This window comes from Colletotrichum spaethianum, assembly GCF_022836535.1.
Source record: "Colletotrichum spaethianum MAFF 239500 DNA, contig03, whole genome shotgun sequence".
NCBI lineage: Eukaryota > Fungi > Ascomycota > Sordariomycetes > Glomerellales > Glomerellaceae > Colletotrichum > Colletotrichum spaethianum.
The window spans coordinates 1,721,492-1,743,557 of NW_026054773.1; the positions used below are offsets into that span (position 1 = coordinate 1,721,492).

The 22,066-nt window shown below is 54.5% G+C and overlaps 7 protein-coding genes across 7 annotated transcripts; 3 read left to right on the top strand and 4 right to left on the bottom strand.

Annotated features, from left to right (window-relative positions):
* Positions 1–571: 571 nt before the first annotated feature.
* ColSpa_01979 (zuotin) lies at positions 572–2,627 on the bottom strand (the record flags this gene model as incomplete). The annotated part of the gene is made up of 4 exons (XM_049268190.1): positions 572–614; positions 920–2,328; positions 2,354–2,437; positions 2,466–2,627. 4 exons carry the CDS (start codon positions 2,625–2,627, stop codon positions 572–574), a joined length of 1,698 nt encoding a protein of 565 aa, XP_049124147.1.
* ColSpa_01978 (uncharacterized protein) lies at positions 681–2,427 on the top strand (the record flags this gene model as incomplete). The annotated part of the gene is made up of 2 exons (XM_049268191.1): positions 681–705; positions 947–2,427. The coding sequence occupies 2 exons, from the start codon at positions 681–683 to the stop codon at positions 2,425–2,427; spliced, it is 1,506 nt and encodes a 501-aa protein (XP_049124148.1).
* Positions 2,628–5,040: 2,413 nt separating the features above from the next.
* On the top strand, positions 5,041–5,328 carry ColSpa_01980 (uncharacterized protein; the record flags this gene model as incomplete). Its single annotated transcript, XM_049268192.1, has 1 exon — positions 5,041–5,328. One exon carries the CDS (start codon positions 5,041–5,043, stop codon positions 5,326–5,328), a length of 288 nt encoding a protein of 95 aa, XP_049124149.1.
* A 504-nt stretch (positions 5,329–5,832) lies between these two features.
* On the bottom strand, positions 5,833–6,159 carry ColSpa_01981 (uncharacterized protein; the record flags this gene model as incomplete). Its single annotated transcript, XM_049268193.1, has 1 exon — positions 5,833–6,159. One exon carries the CDS (start codon positions 6,157–6,159, stop codon positions 5,833–5,835), a length of 327 nt encoding a protein of 108 aa, XP_049124150.1.
* A 5,214-nt stretch (positions 6,160–11,373) lies between these two features.
* Positions 11,374–11,640, bottom strand: ColSpa_01982 (uncharacterized protein; the record flags this gene model as incomplete). The annotated part of the gene is made up of 1 exon (XM_049268194.1): positions 11,374–11,640. One exon carries the CDS (start codon positions 11,638–11,640, stop codon positions 11,374–11,376), a length of 267 nt encoding a protein of 88 aa, XP_049124151.1.
* A 4,552-nt stretch (positions 11,641–16,192) lies between these two features.
* On the top strand, positions 16,193–19,170 carry ColSpa_01983 (beta-glucosidase B; the record flags this gene model as incomplete). Its single annotated transcript, XM_049268195.1, has 7 exons — positions 16,193–16,390; positions 16,449–16,574; positions 16,624–16,882; positions 16,932–17,151; positions 17,200–18,502; positions 18,565–19,055; positions 19,122–19,170. 7 exons carry the CDS (start codon positions 16,193–16,195, stop codon positions 19,168–19,170), a joined length of 2,646 nt encoding a protein of 881 aa, XP_049124152.1.
* Positions 19,171–20,710: 1,540 nt separating this feature from the next.
* Positions 20,711–21,094, bottom strand: ColSpa_01984 (uncharacterized protein; the record flags this gene model as incomplete). The annotated part of the gene is made up of 1 exon (XM_049268196.1): positions 20,711–21,094. The coding sequence occupies one exon, from the start codon at positions 21,092–21,094 to the stop codon at positions 20,711–20,713; it is 384 nt and encodes a 127-aa protein (XP_049124153.1).
* Positions 21,095–22,066: the final 972 nt, after the last annotated feature.

Below are 22,066 nucleotides of genomic sequence, written 5' to 3' on the forward strand. Positions count from 1 at the left end.
GGCGACGATCGCTGCGTAGTGACGTCGGAGGGGGTCTTTATTTTGTTCTTTATTTTTTTGCGTCTTTTGAGAAACGGGCTCTCGTGGAACCACGTACACGAGGTCGGAGAGCTTGGGGGGGACCTGGCTTTGAGCTCCGGCCGCGGCAGCGGTCGCGTGCTCCCCTCCGTATACTCGTCGGCCAGCAAGCGGCCCTTTGCGGCCTGAAGCTGTCAGGCGCAGCGGCGAACTCGAGGTCGGCGAACATGGCATCACGTGAACGAACAGAACAGGGCGCGTGGAATCTAGAAGACTAGTAGATGTTTTTTTTTTTGTATAGTTGTACACGCTTCACATCCAGACAGAATTCGCACCAGTCTCCATGGCTTGAGCTGATGTGAGGATATTCTACAAAGAGGAAAGGAACCGCTCAAATGACGAGGGGATAAATGACGACAAGGAAAATAAAATAAAGGGCAAGTGTCAGCCCGAATTGTGTGGTAATGATGCCCCAGATCACGTCGTGAACCCTTCCTGGACCCGAAACCAGACAACCAAACCCGCCCCTGGATTCAACAATGTGGTTGATGGCTTATCCACTTCTTCCCGTCTCTACCCAGCCCCGTAACGCCAGTCTTTTGGTAGCTCAAGCAGTAGCAACGAAAAAACAGAAAGCCTCGCCTTCTTTGGTGATGGTAACGATGGAAAACCCTGACCCTATTCAAGGTGTACGCGTGCCCTCAGTGGAGGGGGTATTAAGGGGGAGCCGCGCCGAGATTGATATTAATGCGCGTGCGAGTGTGAGTGGCCGTTGCCGTGGTCGTGGCTGTGGTCATGGTCGTGACCGTGGCCGTCGTGGCTGTGGGCGGACTGGCTGCGCAGGCTACCGGCAGCCGTCGACTCGGAGCAGCAGCCGCCGGCCGCGCAGTTGTCGACGCACTCCAGCAAGCAGGTCTGCTTCGGTGAGCCGACGGAGGCGCCGCCGTCGTACTGGACAATCTGTTCCTCCTCGGTGGCGCGGTGGTGCTCGTCGTCGCCGCAGAACTCGGGTTGAATGGTGGCTGCGTGAATGCCGTAGGCGTGGAGGCACTTGCGGGCGCGCTTGGCGAGCTCCATGTACTTCTCACCGCCCTCGGCGGAGATGGGGAAGTTGACGTGGACGTGCAGGGAGGCGACGATCTTGGTGTCGGAGAGCTGCCAGATGTGGACGTGGTGGCAGCTGAGGACACCGGGCAGGTTCTGGATGTCCTCGCGGACCTCCTGGAGGTCAATGTTGTCCGGGGTGGCCTGGAGGAGAACCTTGGAAGTCGCCTTGGTGAGGGGAATAGCGGACTTGAGAATAATGAGAGTGATGAACAGAGAGACGGCGGGATCGGCGTAGAAGCGGCCGGGCCAGTCGGTCAGCCAGATGATGAGGGCAGTGACGATGACACCAACGTTGCCGAGAGCGTCGCCGATGACGTGAAGAACCATGGCGTTCATTCCCATATCGCCGTGGTCGTGGCCGTGGCCGCCAGTCGCCTTCTTGCGCTCCTTGTTGTGGTTGTGCTCGTGGTGAAGGCTGGACTCGCGTCTCGGGCGCTTGGAGGCGGTGCGACCACGGTGGTCTTCAATCAGGTAGCTGTGGTTGTTGCCCTTGGACTTGAGCAGAGGGGACTCCTCGTCGGGCTCGCCATCCTCGACAACAGTCTCGTCGACCTCGCTCTCGCTCGCAGAATCCTGGCCATCAAGTTGGGGCCGGCTAGCGTCGATGATCTCCTGTCGGAAACTCGAAGGGTGGATGCTGATGTCCTCAATGCTAGTAAGGCGCGAGTGGTGTCGGGAGCTAGTTCTGCGGCGGTCATGACCCTTGGAGGCGGCGGAAGCGCGGCTCTGGGCCCGACCCGAAGGGTCGGACTCCCGGTCGAACCTAATGTGACGAGTCGTCTCAGAAGCGGCGCCAGCGGTAGCTCTGGCGACAATGGCCTCGGGAAGGATGTCGCCAACGTTACCGCCGTCGTCGTTGGCAGCGCTCGAGAAGTTGGCGCGACCTTCCTCGGCGGCGTGCTCGTCGGAGTGGCCGTGAGAGTGGCCATGATCGTGTTCGCCGTCGTCGTGGGAGTGATCGCCGCCGTGGGAGTGGCCGTGGCCGCCGAGGACAAAGAAGCCGACGAGGTTCGAGGCGAGACCGAAGGCACCGACGATGAGAATCAGCTGGGGGTTATCGATCTCGGGAGGGTCGAAGAATCGGGTAATGGCTTCGAGAATGATGGAGACGCAGAGTGCGATGAGGAAGACGGCGTTGAAGAAGGCACCGAGAATCTCAGCGCGCAGCCACTGGACGATGAAGTCAGCTCGCGAACAACTTTGCTACAGGGGTGGAGGGGTGACCTACTCCGTACGAGTACTTGTCGGTGGTGGCCTTCCTCGCCACGGCGACAGCCCAGAGTCCGACGCAAAGGGAAATGATGTCGTTGAGCTACGTCGGTTAGCAAAGCGTCGCACACAGCGGCAGCGCGCGTGGTGTCGAGTGCTCGACGTACCATGTGGAAGGCATCCGCCGTCAGGGCCAGCGACTTAACAACCAAACCAACAATCAGCTCAACGAGGAAGAAGACGACATCGATGGCCAGCATGATGCTGATCCGCGTCGACTTTGACCACGCCATGACGGGCAAGTGTCGATGTTAATCGCGGATGGCGGGTGAAAAAAGAGAGCTCCGGGAGCCCTTGAATAGATTGGGTTGAGCCAGTAAGCAATTGTGGTGGGAGGTAGAGTCGCTGACGCCCTGTGTCGTGAGGATGCGCAGGTCGGGGGTGGGAGAAGGGGGAGGGGAAAGGAAAGACGGAGTCGGAGGGGCGTTGTCGGAATGGTATTTTTGTACCGGCGGAGGGAAAATATTGAGTTTTGGGCGAGGGCGCAGGGTTGGAGGGTGGAGAGTGTAGACGCGAGTAAAGTTTGGCGCTACGCTGTGTCTAAGAATGGAGCGATTGTCGATTATCGATTATCGAGCGATGCGGCAAATGGAAATGCCCTCTTCCCAGTGCCTGATCCGCCTTTCTGCCCGGTTTCTGTTTGTCTGATGCTTTGGTACCGGCGTCCCCTGGTTGTCACTGCTTTGATTGCTCTGGGGCTCTTGTCTCTTTCAGCGCAACGCTGGGACAACAATAGTCACACTTTGGAGGACGATGGAGAAGAGGGAAAAAAAAAAGGAACGGAACACGGCCGGACGCAGAGGCCGCACGATGCGTAGCAGCAGGAGCAGGAGCAGGTTGCAGTATTGGTGCAGGGTGGGTATTATGACGGAATTGCCATTTTCCCTCCCTTCTCTCTCTCTCTTGACTTGTCAGATACTAAGGTACACTACATCGGTACGTAAAGGCAGCTTGGGATTTTGCTCTTGCAGGCGAACAACAACACGTGCTAGCTGCTCGCAGCACGCAAAAACAAACAAATGAAATGGATGCAAAGGGATGAGGGGCGACTCCAGCAGGGGACGGACAGGGAAGAGGAAGGAAGGGAAGGGGCGCTGGCGGCGGGGGCAAAGAACTTTTGAGGGTGGATGTTTTGCGGCGCTGCGCTGCGCTGCGCACCGATCGAACATGGACGTGGGGACCCGTCTAGGTATCAAGACCCAGCAAGAGAGGCCTAGCAGACGAACGATGCGCAGGGAGAGAGGTCTGATCCTCGTGGCAGGGATATGCCGAAAGAGAAGAGGACGCATTTCCGACCCTTTCACTCTTCTTGACAAACCCGAGGCACTCAAGGGTCTCTCTAAAGAGAACAGGTAAGGCAGTAAGGGCATGGAGTCATTGCTGTCCAGGCCTCCCACAGGAATGCTTCGGATATGTCCATCGGCCATCAGCCCTCTGCTTTTGCACCGGCCCACCTCCGCCACCGGAGTAAGTTGGAACCTAACAGGTAAAGCTCGGACATTTCCCCCTCTGGCCGGCTTGCACCCAGAAGAACACCGGGGACAGAGACGGTGGCACAGAGGCAACATCCATCGCAGCTTGTACGTGTATTAGACGGTGATGATGCAGCATTATCAAACCTTCCTACCGACACCACCCGACGCCTTGTCTGCGCATTTTGTGGCCCGGAATGGGCTCGCTGCTGCAGTCCAGCGGAGTGGGAGAGCTTCCTCCCTCCTTGCGATCAGCTTGTCATTGGCCGACCTAGGCCGAGAACCGTCACCTCGACGAATCCGAGAGATGCGTCAACTGCCCCCACCACTCACTCCCTGTCTCATTCCTTCCGGTCTCTTTCGCTGTGCGTTGGTCCTTGTTTCCCTACGATTCTGCAACAGACCCAGACTGCAACAGCACCCGCAACTGCAGCCACTTCGGGTCGGAGTACCGTCGCGGTGGGAATGTCGGCTCGGAGTGATTGATTAATCTTCGGCGTGTCATCGTACCATGACCCTTTCCAAACCCTCGGATATCCGTCACAGGCCGACCATCTTTCCCCCTTCCCTGGAATCTGGAATCTGGAATCGTTGACACAGTCTTACAGAACCTCGTGCTCTTCATTCGTACCCCAGCCCGATCTCGGCGCTATTCCCAAAACCGACATCGCGCCCCCCATGTCCCTCCCTCGGTCGCGATACCCGCTTGGGTCCGGCCGGCCAAGCCGGGAGCCGTTGTGGGCTCTCCATCTCGGACCCGTTGACTAAACCTTTTCACGACATCTTCTAGGGGCTGTTGGCTCGGGCGAGGTGATTACGGAATCCGGACAAGCCTCGCCCACTTCGTCCCTCTCTTTACAGATCGCTGGCCTCCATCGCCATGGAGGCCTTCTCGCCTATGCGGGCGCGGTTTTGGTTGACCGATTGGGTTATGTAGCCCGCTTTGGCAGGAGTGCAGAAACTTTGTACCCTTCAACCGTCTCGCAGTTGACCTGCAGCGCGGTTGAGAGCGCACGAAAGTGGTATGCAAGGTCTTGTCTTTACGTTTCCTCTTCCTCCGCTGCTCTGGAGAGACGGCGCCGACCACGTAGGGTCTAGGCCGAGTGGCGCTTCTACTTTTCGTCGGCGAATTGCCCCAAATACGCGGCCGCCAACCGTTGTCGGGTTCCGGAAGATGAGCCGAACCGCCTCACGACTGCTGCTATTCCGGCGTCACTGCCCCGGCACCGGACAGCATTGGTTACCCGTCAAGTCCCCGTTGCTGACGAACACAACCAGGACGGCGGCATATCTGGAGACGACCGTCAGTACCATTGAAACCCGTTCGGGTGCCCCGTCTTACGCTGCCGTCGCCGCAAAAATCTCCGCCCGCTTCGCGCTCGTCATCATGCCTACGCTCAACGCAAACACGATGGTGAACGTGCATATCATTCCGAGCTTCGCGCCCCAGGACGTGACATAGGAGAATCCTATGATGGCTCCGATGAGCAAGATTGCCGCGAGAATCGTGCTGATGACCCCCACCACTATCGTGACGGACTGCTCATCGTGCCGGCGTATGCCATAAGGCCCGTCACTTGAAGAGTCGTACTACACGTCAGTCAGCTGTCGTAGGGCGGATGATCGGCTGAGGGCCTCTCACTTTGCCTGGCCAATAAGTACGAAGCGCTTCTGAGAGGTAGTCCCTCTCAACGGGCGCTTTCAACGACACCAGGTCGTGCCTATCGTCAAGATAGCTCTTCGCTTTGCCGCCCAGTTTTGGCTTCGGTTTTCCCCCAGTAGGTGACACCAGGCCACCATCCAGCCAGTATCGTGTGGCCTCCAGGGCCCCGTCCCTAGGTCGATGCAATGCGGCGATCTGGCTTTGCAAAACTAAAGCCTCGTCTGCTGCCCGGTTACCCAATCTGCCCTAGAGACTGACGCTCCCGGCCTCTGCCGTTCTTCTCAAGCTTTATTGAGCGGTATTTTACTCACGATACTCTTTCAGCTTCTTCCTCACCTCGGTCACTGCCGTCATCATCTCACTGGCCGTCGAGTCCGAGTCTTTGGCTTGGTCCACGAGCTCTTCCCATGTCCTCGCGGCATCTTTCAACTCAATAGGACCATTTGGCCAGACTCGTTGGTCGATACGCCGAAGCTTTTCCTCGAGGTCTAATAGTTCGCATTGTAGGTATAGTATGTTGCGAGCGCTCAAGTCGTTGAATTTTCTAAATATAAAGGTCTCGGAATCCGGATCTTGCGACAGCCATGATGAGACACCGGCAAAGCTTTGTTCACTGCCTTGCGCTGGCATTTTTGCGTCTTTCGTCGTGAGGCAGACGCCGAGGATGGTGTGGATGGGAAGATGAGCGACAGTGGCAGTGAATGAGGCTATCCTTTTGAAACATAAGGCGGCCAGTCGCAGGGTAGCCTTATTTCCATTTCGCCTCAGCCAATGAGCTGACTTATCAGCGGTCCAATAATAGTGATATTACGATCGTTCTCTTGTTCCATTCTTTTCCATCCCCGCCTTGTGTTGCGCAGATGCCAACGCATATACCAAGCTTTATGCCATTGCTCTCGCATCATCAACCACGTCGAGGTGCCAAAGACCAAAACCAGCAGTTAATTCAGCACCGGGATAACCCTTTACAACATGGATACGGAATCCGTCGAGGATGCAGAAAAGGCTCCGCGACTCCTATCGCATCGTGCGCCATGGGAACCAGCCATGCCGTCAACGCAGTTTCCGTGGGGCCGATCAGCGGACGAAACCGCCCAAATTACTCGCATCATCTCAAGGATTTACCCCCTCTCAGAGCTCATCGATGTTAGACTCACGAAACATCACGCGTCACTATGGACAACCTGGAAGCTGACATAGGTGAAGGTGATCAACTGGGGGCAAAGTTGCAATGTGCCATCGATCAACTGGAATCAAGATTCTCCTCCATGCCTCAGGCTTTCTCCGGAAAACGGCAATATAGAGTTGAAGGAAAGCTTGGGAAAGAAAAGGTCGAAGCCTTGCCAGATACCGGGGCCGAGTACAATTCGATATCACACAGCCTGGCTGACCGAATGGGCCTCAAACCACAGCCCGGCACCGCAATGCAGGTTGAACTTCCGTCCGGACGCCTCGTAACATCACCAGGCATCGTCCAAGCACCTTTCAAGTTTGCGGGAGAACGACGGAGTACCCTCATCGATTGCCTCATCATCCCAGAATGCGTCCACGATCTCATCCTGTCACACGACTTCCTGCGCGCTACCCGGACGCTAACAAAGTTCATTCATCGGGTCAAGTCTACGATATGCGAAAGCCCGAAGCGTTTGCGCCTTAATCTCCTTGGGAGCGAAGGACATCGCCTTCAGGGCTCCATCAATGATACCCCTACTTTGGCTCTCCCTGACACGGGTTCCAATGCTATGTTGGTCTCCGAAAGGTTCGCAATGTCCCAGGGAATGAACATCGACAGAAGTTCGAGATATTGCGAGGAGGTCGTATTCGCTGATGGGTCAAGAGACATGACAACGGGAATAGTGCGTGGGTTGAGGTGGTCTTTTGGAAGTACGCAGAGCAGCGTCGTTTGCGACTTTTACGTACTCAATGACCTTCCCGTCGACGTTGTGCTCAGTGGCGATTTCCTGTTCGAGCTTCAAGTTTTCTCCAAATACGAGCATTGCATGATTCAGTGTGGCTTTATCGGGGATATCGCGAAATTATACAATATTAATCTCATTCGGAAGCTATTCCGAGAGCGTATGGAGAAAGAGCAGCTAGCCAGCGAAAATGGTAAGTAGTCTAACCCCTTGTACTACAACGCCATAACTGTCAAAACTAATACAATATTTCTGATCAGTCGATATCACCGAAGGTTCCCTCCAGAAGAGAGTGGACGACGAACTTCAATTCAGAGACAAGATGAGAGGCCATATTCAATCTATATGCAGCGAGGACGACCAGCTCACTGCCGCGATGCTTGAGAGAAGTAGACGCCGAGATTGGGAAGAACACCAGGAACAGCTCAAGCAACGATTGAAAGCACAGAACTCAACCGAGAGGACATCGAGTCCGGTTACGGCGCCTCTAGTCGTGGCTCAGAAGAGGTTGAAGAGGTTTTCAATCTTTCGCAGAAATCGAGGAGTCTGTAATGATTCAACGATTGTCTGAACATCCGATATTAGGCAAGCTTCTGGGCGACTCTGTGGTGATGGTTTGGCGGGAAGGAATATACCGATTAGTCTGCCACCAAGGACAAGTTGTCTATTCTTTTGTATAAGGTGATTGCATGACTTTGAAAGGCTGGTCTAGGGAGTATTTATGGAGTTTACATCATAAAATATCACATTTCACTTAATCATGGACCATTACCATCGGTTCTCCCTAAAACAAGTCCCCTCCATTGAATGTGGTAGGAAGGAGACACACCACAGCGCCGGAGACACACCACAGTGCCGATAGGGTCACACCAAGCAGGTAGGTTTCCCTTGGTCGAGTAGACAAAACAACTAGACGTCGTGGGTCACTACACGAGAAGAAACTGTCATCCAATACGAGATTCATAACGCCACAAACTCTAGCACTACGGCTACTAAACGCTGCAAGAGGACCGCCTATGCGGGAAGTTCCCGAAGCCCAGCAGTGCATGATAGTATCCATCCTACCCAGATCAAATAAATGGAGGGAATGGGAACGCGCTGCAAGGAAGCAACCTCCGAAGGACTGACCAAAGGTGCAGTTGAGAAAGCCTTAAAATATAGTGGCGCTTGTAACTGTCATAAAGTGCTACTCGACTCAGAAGAATGGAGACAGCCAGCTTCTAGGACTCGAGCCCGCATCCGTGAAAAGCAAGATTGTGACTGTCAACTGTTATCATCAACATCAAGTTAAAGGACCTCGACAATGCAAACAATCACCCAGCAACGCCATAGATGGCCAGGCATAAACACCCCGACTCCACCCCGAACACGAGACTTCATGCCTTATTTAAACTCTTTCCTCCACAGAAGCAGTCAGCAACAGATCAAATGGCGCGGATCTCCCAGCCACCGCACGCTTCGCGCTCATAGAGTGCCGCCTGCATGTTAACGCCCCGCCACATTGACGCTCCTCGTCCAGTGACACCCCGCACTGGCGCTCGATATCGACAGGACCTGCAAAAAAGGAAAGATCAGCTGGAGGGAACTGGTATACGAGGTTCTGTGTACGAGGAAATTCTTCAGACGTACGCCTGCGTGGCTGGCGCCTCCTCGGAGTGTGTATTGCCGGTGTGGGATCCGCGTCTTCACCGGGTGGGGGTGCGCGATCGTCCACACGAACATTGTCTTCCGAACGGGCGGGCGCCATGGCAGAGAAGGCGATAGGGTGGAGCTGAGATGGTAATAAACACGAGACTGTAGGTCTTGAAATTAGCCTCTGCAGTAGATAAGGCTTCCTTTGAGGTACCCCCTTCGAGATACGGGTCAGGGAGTAGAGCCGAGAGCCGGAACCTTGGGGTGGTTTGTTCCGCTTACAAAAACGTTCCGAGAGATAGACACGACTCGGAAAACTAGCGGATAAGTGCATTGATATTTCGAACGAAATAGAAGAAAGCAAGTTTTATTCCTTGCCGAGGCAAAGTCGACGAAACGGCACGTGAGCTTCTGCCTGGAGTGCGGTAGCTCCGCGGGGTACCGATCTTTCGATACCCACTTTGGCCCGTCTTGTCCGACTCGTCCCGGAAGACGTCGGCGATACCCACCCATTGGCTCTATGTTCCGTGGCATTGGCAAACATGCTCTGGTCCGAACATTGACGCCGGAAATAGCATTGTACCGGTAAGAACGGCCGTCCACGATAACACTTCCAGTACAAATATAATGTTTCGACTTTCTCTGACATGACCAGCTTTCGTTCGGTCCGGATTCCTCCCGCAAGCTTGCCAATGAAACGCGCCGGCTATGCATCATAAGTCTGGAGGGTTTTTGCACGCCCCAGGAACCTTCGAGACGGGGAGTTTAAGGTCCTCTATGGTATTGGATTGGTGGGATCATTCTCCAATGTGGCACCCAATGTCCGCCAAGACACGGCACGGCAGCTGGGAAGCAGTTCAGCCTGGCTCAATGTGGTCCCTTGCCGTATTCCGAACCAAGGTTCAGATTCAGTAGCACCCATTTCCATTGTGAAACGAATCAATCTATTCGTGTTGGTCAGTAGCCTTGTCCCGATCATAAATTGGAGTCTCTGCTCACCCAAGTGTTGATCGGCGATCGTATTGGGGGTTGTGATCAGTCGGTGAGCTTGCTATGCTGGGTAGTTGAGACCAAGCTAATTTAAGCACCATGTTTAGTTCCGACTGGGGTATTCGTAGCTGTTGACAATTTTTCCTCGTAAGGTCGAAGTTGCGAGTTGGCCGCGTCGTTTAGGGCCATGCAATGTCGTCGGGGAGGACTAGGGTGCCAAGTAATTCAACCATCTGACGATTCTTTCACGACGTCAAGCGCAATCAAGATGCCAAGAAAGACGACGCTAATCTAGGTGGTCCCGTCAGTCAAGGGAAACACTTTCACTCCTCGCAAGCTGGAACGCTCGACCAGTTACGTACCGTCAGGAAGCCCGCTGCGATTGTCATGACTTCGAATCCCCCGGACAGTGTCTTGCCGAGAAGCATGGCGTGCTGGATTCTCCAGGCCCGACAAGCCCCAAGCAATGTAATGCATATGGAGAAGCAATAGCACATGGTAGCCAGGGGCTTCCCGACCGTCGCGTAATCAAACCCTGAGTCTGAGTGCTGCATCGCGAAAAGCTGCGATATCACTGTTCCCAAAGTAGCCGTCGCGACACCCGTGCGAAGGTACCCTAGAAAGGTCCGCTCGAGAGCTTGGAGAAGCGGAACAACTTCCGTTAGCTGACGGTTTGTACTCGACGGTTAAGTAAGAAACATGCGAAAAAGAAAAGGCCATGTAGGGACGTAGGGGCCCCGGAAGACTCTTCCGATCATGCTCGCTGTAGACCACGTTTTGCTGGGATTAAGAAGGAATTCAAGCAATACTCCGATCAAGCTACGACCCAAACCTGGATGATAAGACGCATCAGGGGAGCGCATCTGGAGCGCATTACTACCCTTCTAACATCACCGAAATAAATACACCTGCAGACTCAAGTTCTTGATGTAACATCAAGTGTGAATGCGCCGACGGGATGACATCCGCATGCTTGGCTTCGCAGATGTTCCCGTCTGCGGAACGGAGGAGGACAGACGAACCCTCCGACCCAAGGATCAGGGATCAAGTTGAAGGGTTTCCAAGAGAAACTTCATCGTGACGGATGCCAAAGCAGCTAGGAGTCGCTAGACCCAGACTTTGGAGCTCGTCGAGGGCCCTCCCGTGCCGCCACACCCCGCAGCAACACACCCTCTTCCCATAGAACCGGGATGGAGGGAGGGACATGCGGAGAGGGTGCGGATACGTCTTCCGAACTTAATCTTCGGGGACTTTTACGTGAAACTTCACGAATAAACAAGTGCGGGATAGGATTCTCATGCGCAAATTACTTACCTAGGTGGTCGCGGCATGTTTCGAAGTCGACTACCACGCTGACATGCTTGCTCCAGAATTGCTGAATCGCCCACAGCTTGCTGGACGCGATCGGGCCCTGGGCCGATAATCCCGCGGCTGACGACTGGGTCTTTTTTTCTGCCGGTTGGGAAGCATTCTGGTCTGCTTGCGGCAGCTGTTGACCGGTTTCGTTGTCTTCTTGCTTTTCACAATGTTGCATCGCTTCTTGCGACGTCGTTCGGATGACCTGCGGCGACATCCTGTGGGCTTGTTGTAGTACAGAGGTTTGCGGCGATGCCGTAGATGACCTGCGTTGGCGGTTAATGCAGATCACTCGAGACTCGGCGCTACAATCCCAGAATGAGCAACCGGCAGGTCGACTATTGAACGAGGGCAGTAGAAGCGCCTTGATGTCGTCAATGGTGCGAGGTTACGACTTTGACGTCCTTGACCCTGTAGGATGTACGAATGTGGTGTGGTGGTGTTAAGGGCCTGCAGCGCCGTGGCACGGGTCTCTGCGAGCTTTCCGGCTTGCAGATGATCGGACAATCAGCAACAATTAGAGTATCTTCGTTGACGCCCATCAGCCGCTATTTGGTTGAAATGATGAGGATGTTCGGAGAAGTGTTATTCTCAATCAACACCAAAGAATGTTCTGGTACGACTCATGATAGACGGCTGTCGGGAGCGGCACACCGAGTCGCCGGCATGGAGCCGCCGGTTGCCGGTGATAGGGACAAGACATTATTGTCGCCATAGTCAGGGAGATACGGGTGAATGAAGCAGTTTCGGACCCACAAACGATGATAGCGGTGGATGTGCCGAATGCCTTTGTTGCTTGACATGGGGAGCAGGGGGGTTGCTTGAGGGAACCGGAGCCGACTGGCGGAGACTTGACTCGGTCGTATTGTAACTCCTTGTGCTTGTGAGCTCCCGGTCGCCGCAGCAAACCAACGGCTTCATCCGTAACTGGGACACGGGGATGGCATATGCGTCCCACAAGGGAATGCAACCAAGGAACGGTTAGAACCGATCGTCGCTGGACAGCGAAGAATTATTTGATAGCGGATGGCCTCAGCATGTACATACACAGACATCCCCGCACTCCAACGTTTTCCCCGGACCCGTTACAATTAGCAAGTTTCCCACTGAACGGAAGAAGCTTTCCTGAAACATGCTTGACCAAAATGGTGGCAACCGCGGCAGTAAAGGGCTCCATCAGGGCGGCTTTGAGAGCTTGTGTTTGGAGAGAAAACATATTATCTCCTTCTAATGAAGCAATATAAACATTTCAGGTAGAAATCGCAACAGGAAACCCTTCGGCTTGCGTTTCTTGGCTTGGTCTCCAACGTTCAGGAACTAGATTTGGGTCCGGAATTTGCAGCTGGGATCTCGATCTCTAGGGCCTGACATGCCTTGCCAGGCACCCGTAGTCACCTGCCTTCGGCGCTTCAGTCTACCTTGGAAGTTTTCCAGAAAGAAACAAAGAAAGACGAAGGGGGCGTTTTCTTCCTCGAGGTTCTTGTATTACACGTGGAATTGTTGCATCTGCCACCACAGCATTCTTTCTATATTGCTCCTCCAGCCAAGCTCAACAGCTGCCACGGTGCTTCTTGATGGCATTCCAGTCCCCTAGCACACAAGACACAGCCAATGCATCATGACACTCGATTCCGTCGCTCGACGTGAGAACCTGGCATGTGAAGCTCCAGTGGAAATGGAGCACCGTCTTGCATAGGCCCTCGTTGCCGTCGTTCCGTCTGGTGTCGCATTACATGAGACGAACGGCCACTTTAAGATGGTTGACCAACCCAGTCCGTAGGAAGAGTTTTCATCTTTTTTGGACGAGTGCACCCTAAGAAAACTCTACTGACGGCTTTCAGACCGGACCTCGGTTTATTGAGACGATGATAGGCAATACGGCAACGACCCTCTGCACACCGCGGATGCAACACAGCCATGCACAGCGCGCAGAATTGCCCGACAAAGCACATCACTGTATTCGGCCTTGAGACGGTTTCTTGGCCAACAAATGGTTGACCAAAAGTTATACATTCTGAAGGCTTCTTGATGCCGTTGCTACCCACCCCATCTAGTCCAAGCCCTTGAGCAGGTCAGGCACGATCGCTACGGTGCCGACATTGGTGTGCCCTCCTTCTAGCTGACACAACCTATCAGCGAAATACACCTGCGTCAGGTATCTCGCATCCGGTCAAGGTATATGTGTGGCTCGCTTCCCCGTTCATGGAAAGATTATTCGCCGCATTATCTGCAGATTATACTCCTTCACCCCAACAACTGATAGGTCAGAGGTCTGCTGCTGATCACAGCTTTGGGATCGCATCCCACGGCTCGCAACGTGTCACCGCGGCCGTTTGCCTTGTCCCGACAAGGTGTGAAAGGTGTAACCAACCGACTGCATCATCAAATCAATGATGCATTGATATCAGAAGCAACAGGCCGGGGGTCTTGTAAGTCATCACCAGCTGGACGGACGAGTCGGCACCAATGGGAAAGCTTGCCTGCCATGGCTGCATGCAGACAGCATAACAATGGCCCGTAAGCAAGCAGACAGGCACACCCTTCCGCGGACAGAGCAAACCCAGAAGCCATCCCTCTGGGACCCGGAAACCGGACTCCACCTCCCCAAGAGTCCCCCTGGCATTCCTTCCCGGCCAGCCAATCCGGCCATCTTCTTGGGGCAAGACGGGCCGCCGTGCCGCAATTCAGGTATCCCCCTCATAGGAGACCTCGGGTCCATGCAAAATCGAGGAAAACCGCCGCATATCTTGATATATGCTTGTCAGGCATGCAGTCTTTCGCCCGCACTATCCTACTGGATGCTATTTCGCGAGACAGTGTCGCCACCAGCCGGACAGCGTTCAAGGTGGCCAACTGCAGTCTCTTATATCTCCCCACTCGACAACCCAGGAGTCCGATCACTGGCGGAGTTGGGTGAGATGAATACTGTCATCGTGAGCACCGTTGACTTGCGGGATCATTCCCGTGACCCTGTGTGCGTACGGCACAGCCGAGCTACCAAGGACTTGGCAATTCGAGAACAATCCAGCGACGCAGGGCCGTCGGACTGCTTTTCCTGCGATAGTATGATCCACAGACGGCGCTGTGCCTTTGTCGCCGAAGAGTGTAAGCTGCTTGCTAGAATCAACGCGTCGAGCGTTGCATTTTCGACATACCACCAGCCAATATCCGGTAGGATAAATCACCAAACAAAAGACGTTTGTCTGCCTTTTGGTTCCTCGGACAACTGCGATCAAGGCCAGCCTGTCCGACGTCCCTGGAATCCCCAACCTCGCGGCGAATGTTTCCGGCCTCCCGGGGCCATCTTCCTCACGCCCGTGGGGAGCCCCATGTAGAATGATCAAAGTGCTGACGGAGGTACTATGCTGAGATCTTGGTACCTTGACATGGGCTAAGCCACATCTTTCAACAAATCCGAAAGCACATGCTGCTAGGAAAGGAGGAAACTTTGGCGAAAAAGTATCGAGCAACCGTATTGACAAAAACGGTGCTGCCGAGTGACCCAGGGGCCATCGTTGTTGTGGATCGGTAGGCAGCTCCAAGCTTCACTCGGCTCAACTTCTGACGGCGCTGCGTGATGCTGCAGCGGTGGCAGCCTATTGTAAAATGCACAGAAAAGCGGCCATGACTGACGCGAAAGAAAGGTCTTTAATCTCACCCCCCTAAAGCGGGCTGACGCGAAACCGAATAGCGCAACCCCAAATCCCCCACTCATCACGCCAGGTTGTTGGCGGTCAGTTGTCCGTTAATCCTATGCGTTCCCCCCAATGACCCCAACTGCTTCCCTATCAACCTGCTTGGTTGCGACCGCTCGAACGGACCGTTCCTACCGATGTGGTTATAATGCCCAGAAATAGTCTCCCATGAGCCAGCGCCGACAGTGAGCGCAAGCATGGATATGCTTCATGGCACAGTTGGACAGGGCAAGGCCTGGCAGAGAAAGTCAAGTGATTCGACTCGAAGCAAGTCCCCAACTCCACTCCCCTTGCTTTCTGCGGCTTTACGGTAGTCCTGGCCTGCAGACGACTCGTTTTCAGTGCCCATGTCTCGGTGGACAATGACTCTCCCCATCCCGGCTGCCGATGTTGCCATGCACCATCGACCACTCCGTTTTCCATTGTTGCTGGACGGAGAATTGCCCTCAAACAGCCGACACGTCGTCGTTGAAGCTTCCGTTTGGTAGACATCCCCGGCGAAAGTCACACTCTGTTCGAAGCATACTAGTCCCCATACGTCCAACTCTGCGGTGCCGTTGGCCACTGTCGTTCCTTTCTTACCCCCCTCCGCATCCCTTTGTATCACTTCTTTTCTTTCTCTTTCCGTTCCTTCATTTATGGTTGCTCTATATTGCCTTCATATTCAATGGTCGACTTCATTTATTACGGATAAATATCTGGCACGTGTGTGCACTTGTGTGTGTAGCCTTCCCACCCATCGGTTCTCATATAAGTCTTACATGGTTCCGTGCTGTCCCTGGACCTCGTCTACACCCCATTCCGTCAGCTCAAGTAACAAAGTTTCGAAACTTGGCGACTTCGTGAGAGATCGACTTTTGGGGGCATCAAATATCAGCCTCCCAGCCTCTCTTTTCTTTGCAATCATTTGGTTTCCTTCATAGCACCTTCGCTTTTCTATGGTTGCTATCACTCAATACTAGCCCGTCACACCTGGTTCGTTACGAGCACCAGCATACATTGACAGATACCCCGTGACGCCCTTGAACCGCTGTTGCGAGAAATCTTGAGGCAAATCCCGACATTAACTCAATGATGGATCTTCCTTCCAGCAACCACGAGAGCCGTGGGATTGAGCCGCCTGCTTCTCCCCCCGAAACCGAGATGACCAATTCAACACCAAACACGGTGTTTTCACCGCCGTATAGCCCCCAACAGAAAGTCCAGCAACTGATGAAAGACACAAGAGTGGCGGCAAGGAAGAAGTTGAACCAGTTAACGCTGGAGGAGAAGGTATGATGAACCTGTGGATGCCTGGTTGACGTCAACCTCTATGCTAAACATCGCATAGGTCTCGCTGCTTACTGCCGCAGACTTCTGGAGAACTAAGTCCATCCCTTCCAAGTCCATCCCCGCCGTTAAAACATCAGACGGTCCCAACGGTGCGCGCGGAGGCATCTTCGTTGGTGGAACCAAGGTTTGTCGCGTGGTTGGCATCCGAAGAGATGGTATGCTAACTCGAGTAGGCTGCTCTCTTCCCTTGCGGTGTCTCCCTTGCCGCAACATGGAACAAGGAACTGTTATACGAAGTTGGACAACACCTGGCGGACGAGGCCAAAGCGAGATCCGCCAATATCCTCCTTGCGCCGACTGTCTGTATGCATCGTCATCCCTTGGGAGGGCGCAACTTTGAGTCTTTCTCCGAAGACCCTCTTTTGACGGGAAAGCTGGCCGCTCAGTACATTCGTGGGCTACAGGAAAAGGGGGTCGCGGCGACTATCAAGCGTTCGTCTCCTCATTCTTCAAAGGACCGATTCCTCCTAACGGTGTACAGACTTCGTTGGCAATGAGCAGGAGACACACAGACTCACAATCGATTCGCTCATTCAAGAACGTCCGTTGCGTGAGATCTACCTGCGGCCATTTGAGATCGCCGTGCGAGAAGCAAACCCCTGGGCATTGATGTCGTCCTACAACCTTGTCAACGGTGTGCATGCGGATATGCACAACTTGACGTTAAGAGACATCCTCCGGGGTGAATGGGGCTACGACGGGTGAGCTGAGCCTGAAAGATGGTGGGACATTGGACTGACTTTGTACAGAACCGTTGTCTCTGACTGGGGCGGCACGAACTCCACGGCCGAGTCAATCATTGCTGGATGCGACGTCGAATTCCCTTACTCTCCAAAATGGCGCTTTGACAAGGTGATCAAGGCTTTGGAGGAGGGCGGTATTACTCAGGAGGAAATTGATCGCGCAGCTGAGAACGTTCTCACACTCGTCGAGCGCTTGAAAGGCGACGACATGTCAGAAGAGCAACCGGAGAGGGAAGACAACCGTGAATCAACAAGAGAGTTGATTCGTACTGCTGGCGCCGAGGGCTTGACGCTTCTCAAGAACGAAGGCGCAGTCCTCCCTCTGAACCCGAAAACGACCAAGGTCGCTGTTATTGGGCCCAATGCCAACCGCGCCATCGCTGGCGGTGGCGGCAGTGCAAGTTTGAACCCTTACTACAGAACGATCCCGCTCGAGAGCATTCGCGCCGCAGCCGAGCAAGAGGTGACGTTTGCTCAAGGATGCCACATTTACAAGTGGCTCCCAGTGGCCTCTCCTTACTGCACTGAAAAGTCAGGCAAGCCCGGCGTCAGTATTGACTGGTACTCCGGAGACAAGTTCGAAGGCGAGGTGGTCGTCGTGCAGAGACGAACAAACACTGATCTCTTTCTCTGGGACTCGGCTCCTCTTAGCGAGATCGGTCCCGAGTGGTCAGCGATCGCCACGACCTACCTTACGCCAAAGACCACCGGCAAGCACACCGTCAGCTTCATGAGTGTCGGCCCCGGCAAGCTGTACGTCAACGGAAAGCTGGCTCTGGATCTATGGGACTGGACCGAAGAGGGTGAGGCCATGTTTGATGGCTCCGTTGACTACCTGGTCGAGGTCGACATGGAAGCTGGCAAGCCGGTGGAGCTCAAAGTAGAGATGACCAACGAACTCAGACCGGTGGCCAAGCAGAAGCAGTTCGGCATCACGCACAAGTACGGAGGCTGCCGAATCGGGTTCAAGGAGGAGGACCAGGTCGACTTCCTTCAGGAAGCCGTCGAGGCTGCCAAGGCGGCTGATGTGGCTGTTGTCATTGTCGGTCTCGATGCTGAGTGGGAGTCGGAGGGATACGATAGACAGACAATGGACCTGCCGTCTGACGGCAGCCAGGACCGACTCATTGAAGCTGTGGTGAAGGCGAATCCCCGCACGGTCGTTATCAACCAATCGGGCACCCCCGTCACGATGCCGTGGGTTGACCAGGTCCCGGCCATCATTCAGGGATGGTACCAGGGGCAAGAGGCCGGAAACGCGCTCGCCGATGTCTTGTTCGGGTTCAAGAACCCCAGCGGAAAGCTCCCGGTACGTTCAAGTTTCACTGTTACTGTTGTTGTTTTTGAGGGGATTCTGCTGACATCCAATAGTCGACTTTCCCAAAACGCATCCAAGACACGCCTGCTTACAACAACTGGCCTGGCGAGAATCTGAAGGTAAACTACGGCGAGGGCCTATACATCGGGTACCGCCACTACGAGAGGGTCAACATCGAGCCGCTGTTCCCCTTTGGACACGGCCTCTCCTATACTACTTTCGAGTACGGACGTCCTTCGATCAGCACCAAGACGCTCACGTCCCGGGGCACGATTGAGGTGGTCTTCGCCATCAGCAACATCGGTTCGGTGGCTGGCTCCGAAGCCGTGCAGATTTACGTGCGAGACGACAAATCGAGGCTGCCCCGCCCGGAAAAGGAGCTTGTCGCCTTTGAGAAGGTGTTCTTGGAGGCCGGGGAGACGAAGCACCTCCACATCCACCTCGACAAGTACGCCGTGGGCTACTATGACACATCGGTACCGGGTTGGATTGCTGAGGAGGGCACCTTTAAGGTCCTCATTGGCGCATCCTCTGCAGACATCAAGTGAGTTATCAAGAGCCCCTTGTTTTCCTTTTGTCAAACATGGAAGGTTGAGCTAACTTCTTTCAGGCACTCTGTTCAGTTTGACGTCAAGGAGTCTTTCAACTGGGTCTTTTAGCTAATCTTGTTGACACATATTATACCACGTCATGTTTCCTTTCTTGATTTGTTTGATGCACCTGATGCTGCATTTGGTCATATAGAAAGACGCATGGTTTATGGGAATTTCCCCGCGTACAAATGATACAACTGCTCCGGCTGTATTCAATATCCGCTGCTGTCCCCTCACTTCACATCACGAGCCCTCAGCCCGCGGCAGCCAGAACACCCAAATGAGGGACAGGGAGAGCCGGTCACGTAGCTCACTCGTATCCGAGTGGACCCAGGAGCACGGTCGAGAGGTGACGAGCAGCATAAAGTAGTCTGGCATCGTAGATGCATATATTACACCTTCGGTCGAGCCGTCACATCGAGGCATGCTGGGGGTATGCACATGGGTCTCGTGCCAACATGGTTGATGCTATTCTTGTCGAGACGCTTCTGGATACCGTTTTGCTATAAGAAGATAATGGGTTGGTCGAATCACGAGTCTGCGTCTGCATGTGTTTGCAGCCAGAGTCTCTAACTGTGGACGACGAGACTGGTGTCCGGCACCGTAAGAGTGGGCATGTTAGACGGTGGGGTCAGAACCTCGGGAGACATCCTCCATGGTCCCAGAGGGGGTTAAAGTGCGGGAGCTCCGAGCCTGACCTTATCTTCCATCGTAAGGGGGGTAAGAGGATGGGGGATAGCTCAATGACACCCTATCACTTCGCAGCAGCTCTGTCCAACCCCATCGATGCCTCGGTCAAAAGGCTGAGCGTTTCCACCAATGTACCAGGCTGGTTATGGATCGTGACGAAGGGCGTACGCGTAGACATGAGTGTGCAGAAGTATCTTTGGGGTCACGGTGAGATGGCAATCAGGCCCATGCAGGGGGCACATTGGGTCAGTGACACCGTGTAAAGGCAAGACTAGATCAAGATGCAGCTTTCGTGGGGGAGCACCCCGTGATGGATGCCTGCTCTGTGGTGGATGGAATGGCGGTGTATGCCGGACGACCGGCTTGTGATGTGATGCGTCGAATCCAAAGATATCGTTGAGATGGTCTTGGAAAGGGGGTTGTGCCCAGGAACCTCTGACACAGAGGCAGAGACGGCCGTCCGTCCTAGAGGAGGGTTCGATCTGCCACGTCGTGGTAATCTCCGTCTCGGTCGCCGGGTGAATGGCAGTAGTATTCTAGAAGGTCACGAGGGCGCCTGGTGCGGGAGTGCCGCGGTTCCTGTTTAAAAGGAGATGGGAGGTTCCTTGACGGAAGTATGGTGCCTCGGTCTGCTCAGAGTTGGTTCGGACATGCATGGGGACTTTTGTGAGTGGTTCTTTTGTGTCCTTATCCTGGCTGGTCAACAGCGAGCGTCAGGTAAAGCATTCAGCCAGAGGTGAGACCGAGTGGGAGGTGGTGGTGATCGCTTCATTCATTCGTCTGGCTGTGTTATGTAAGCAGCACTTTGGCACTCTCATGATGACACCGCGTGTAACGATGCTCTCGCAGCTCGACTTCCGAGAGCACAACGTTACCACCGCCTCATCCCGGATTGCAGCATCTCAGCACCGCCTCATCACCTTTCATCCTTCACCTCCTTCCCGTCCCCGCCCACAGGGATACACAGAATAAACATCAGGCACCCCCACTCGCTCCGAAAGGGCCCGTGTTCCATGCCCGGCTTCCGGTACGCGTAGGCGCCCCGTTCCCAGCCGCGGCCCAGGCGGACGTCGAAGAGGTCGCCCTCGGCGAGGTAGATCTCCTCGACGTAGTCATGGGCGAAGACGGACGACTGACGGTTGGCGGCGCCGGGCTGCCAGCGCTGGAGGGTGGTGCGGCGGCCGGTGGCGGGGTCTGCGTTGAGGAGCATCTCGTCGATGCCGGGTTCAATGGCGGTCCAGGTGCGGGTTGTGGAGGAGGAGGGGGACGTGGTTGCGGGGTGAAATTCGAACTGTTCCATTCTGAGCGGCGTGTTTCGTCGTGGGGAACTGAGAGGTGCTGTGTTTGAGTTGTGATGCATTTGACGGCTCCTTTTTGGACTACCTTGCGAAGAAGTCTTGATTTAATGGACTATAAGGCATCTCATATACCCGGCATTCCTGTATGAAGCCTCGAAATGCCGGAAGCCATCGTGCTGGAACCTGTTTGGCGACCTCACTTGAGATGCTTGATTTCTAAGCCTGGATTGTCAGTGCTGGACATGCATGGCATCACGTCATGGAGTTGCCGGTAGTCTTGGCCTGTCCCCAAGTGAATTTTACAATCTTTCGAGAAGCTTTCATCCCGGACTTGAGATTTATTTTATATCTTTTCTGTCTCAAAAAACTCCGCAGAGCGAAAAGGAAAAACTGCATGTACAGCACTTGCACTTCCAGTCCAAAGTCCTGTTCCTGAAGAGGGAAGCACGGAGGAAAAGGAGTGTTTGATGGAGCTTCCTTCCGGGTCGAGCTGTCATCGCCAAAAGTGGAGCTATCCGCTTTCAGCAACGTTTCTAGTGCGTTAGCGTCCCCCTTTGTTCCCGACGGCGGGGGGAATCGCGCTGTTGGATTTCGGCACGGAATCCCCCATGATGAGCACTGCTGCTTGGCTGGCACCTGCCAGGGCCGCCCCCGTGCGCATCGTGATTCGTGAATGGCACCTGGGCGTAACCTCTCTTGTCGCCACGCGTCTTCTCCTTTTCCCTCTCTCCGGGTCCGACCAAGACTTCGAGGTTCCCTTAGCTCTCCGACGCAGGCGCCCGATAGCCGAGTTGTACTACGCGACGATAACCACGTTTTCCCTTACCTTCATCAAGCTGCCTCTCCAAAAGACCCGACGTCGTTTCCTTTCCTTACGCTCCACGTTTCTTCTCAGTTGTATGAAGTATAGTATGTCCGCCATCTGAATCAAACACCTCCCCGACGACGTTACAGACGACGATCGCGCGAACTCC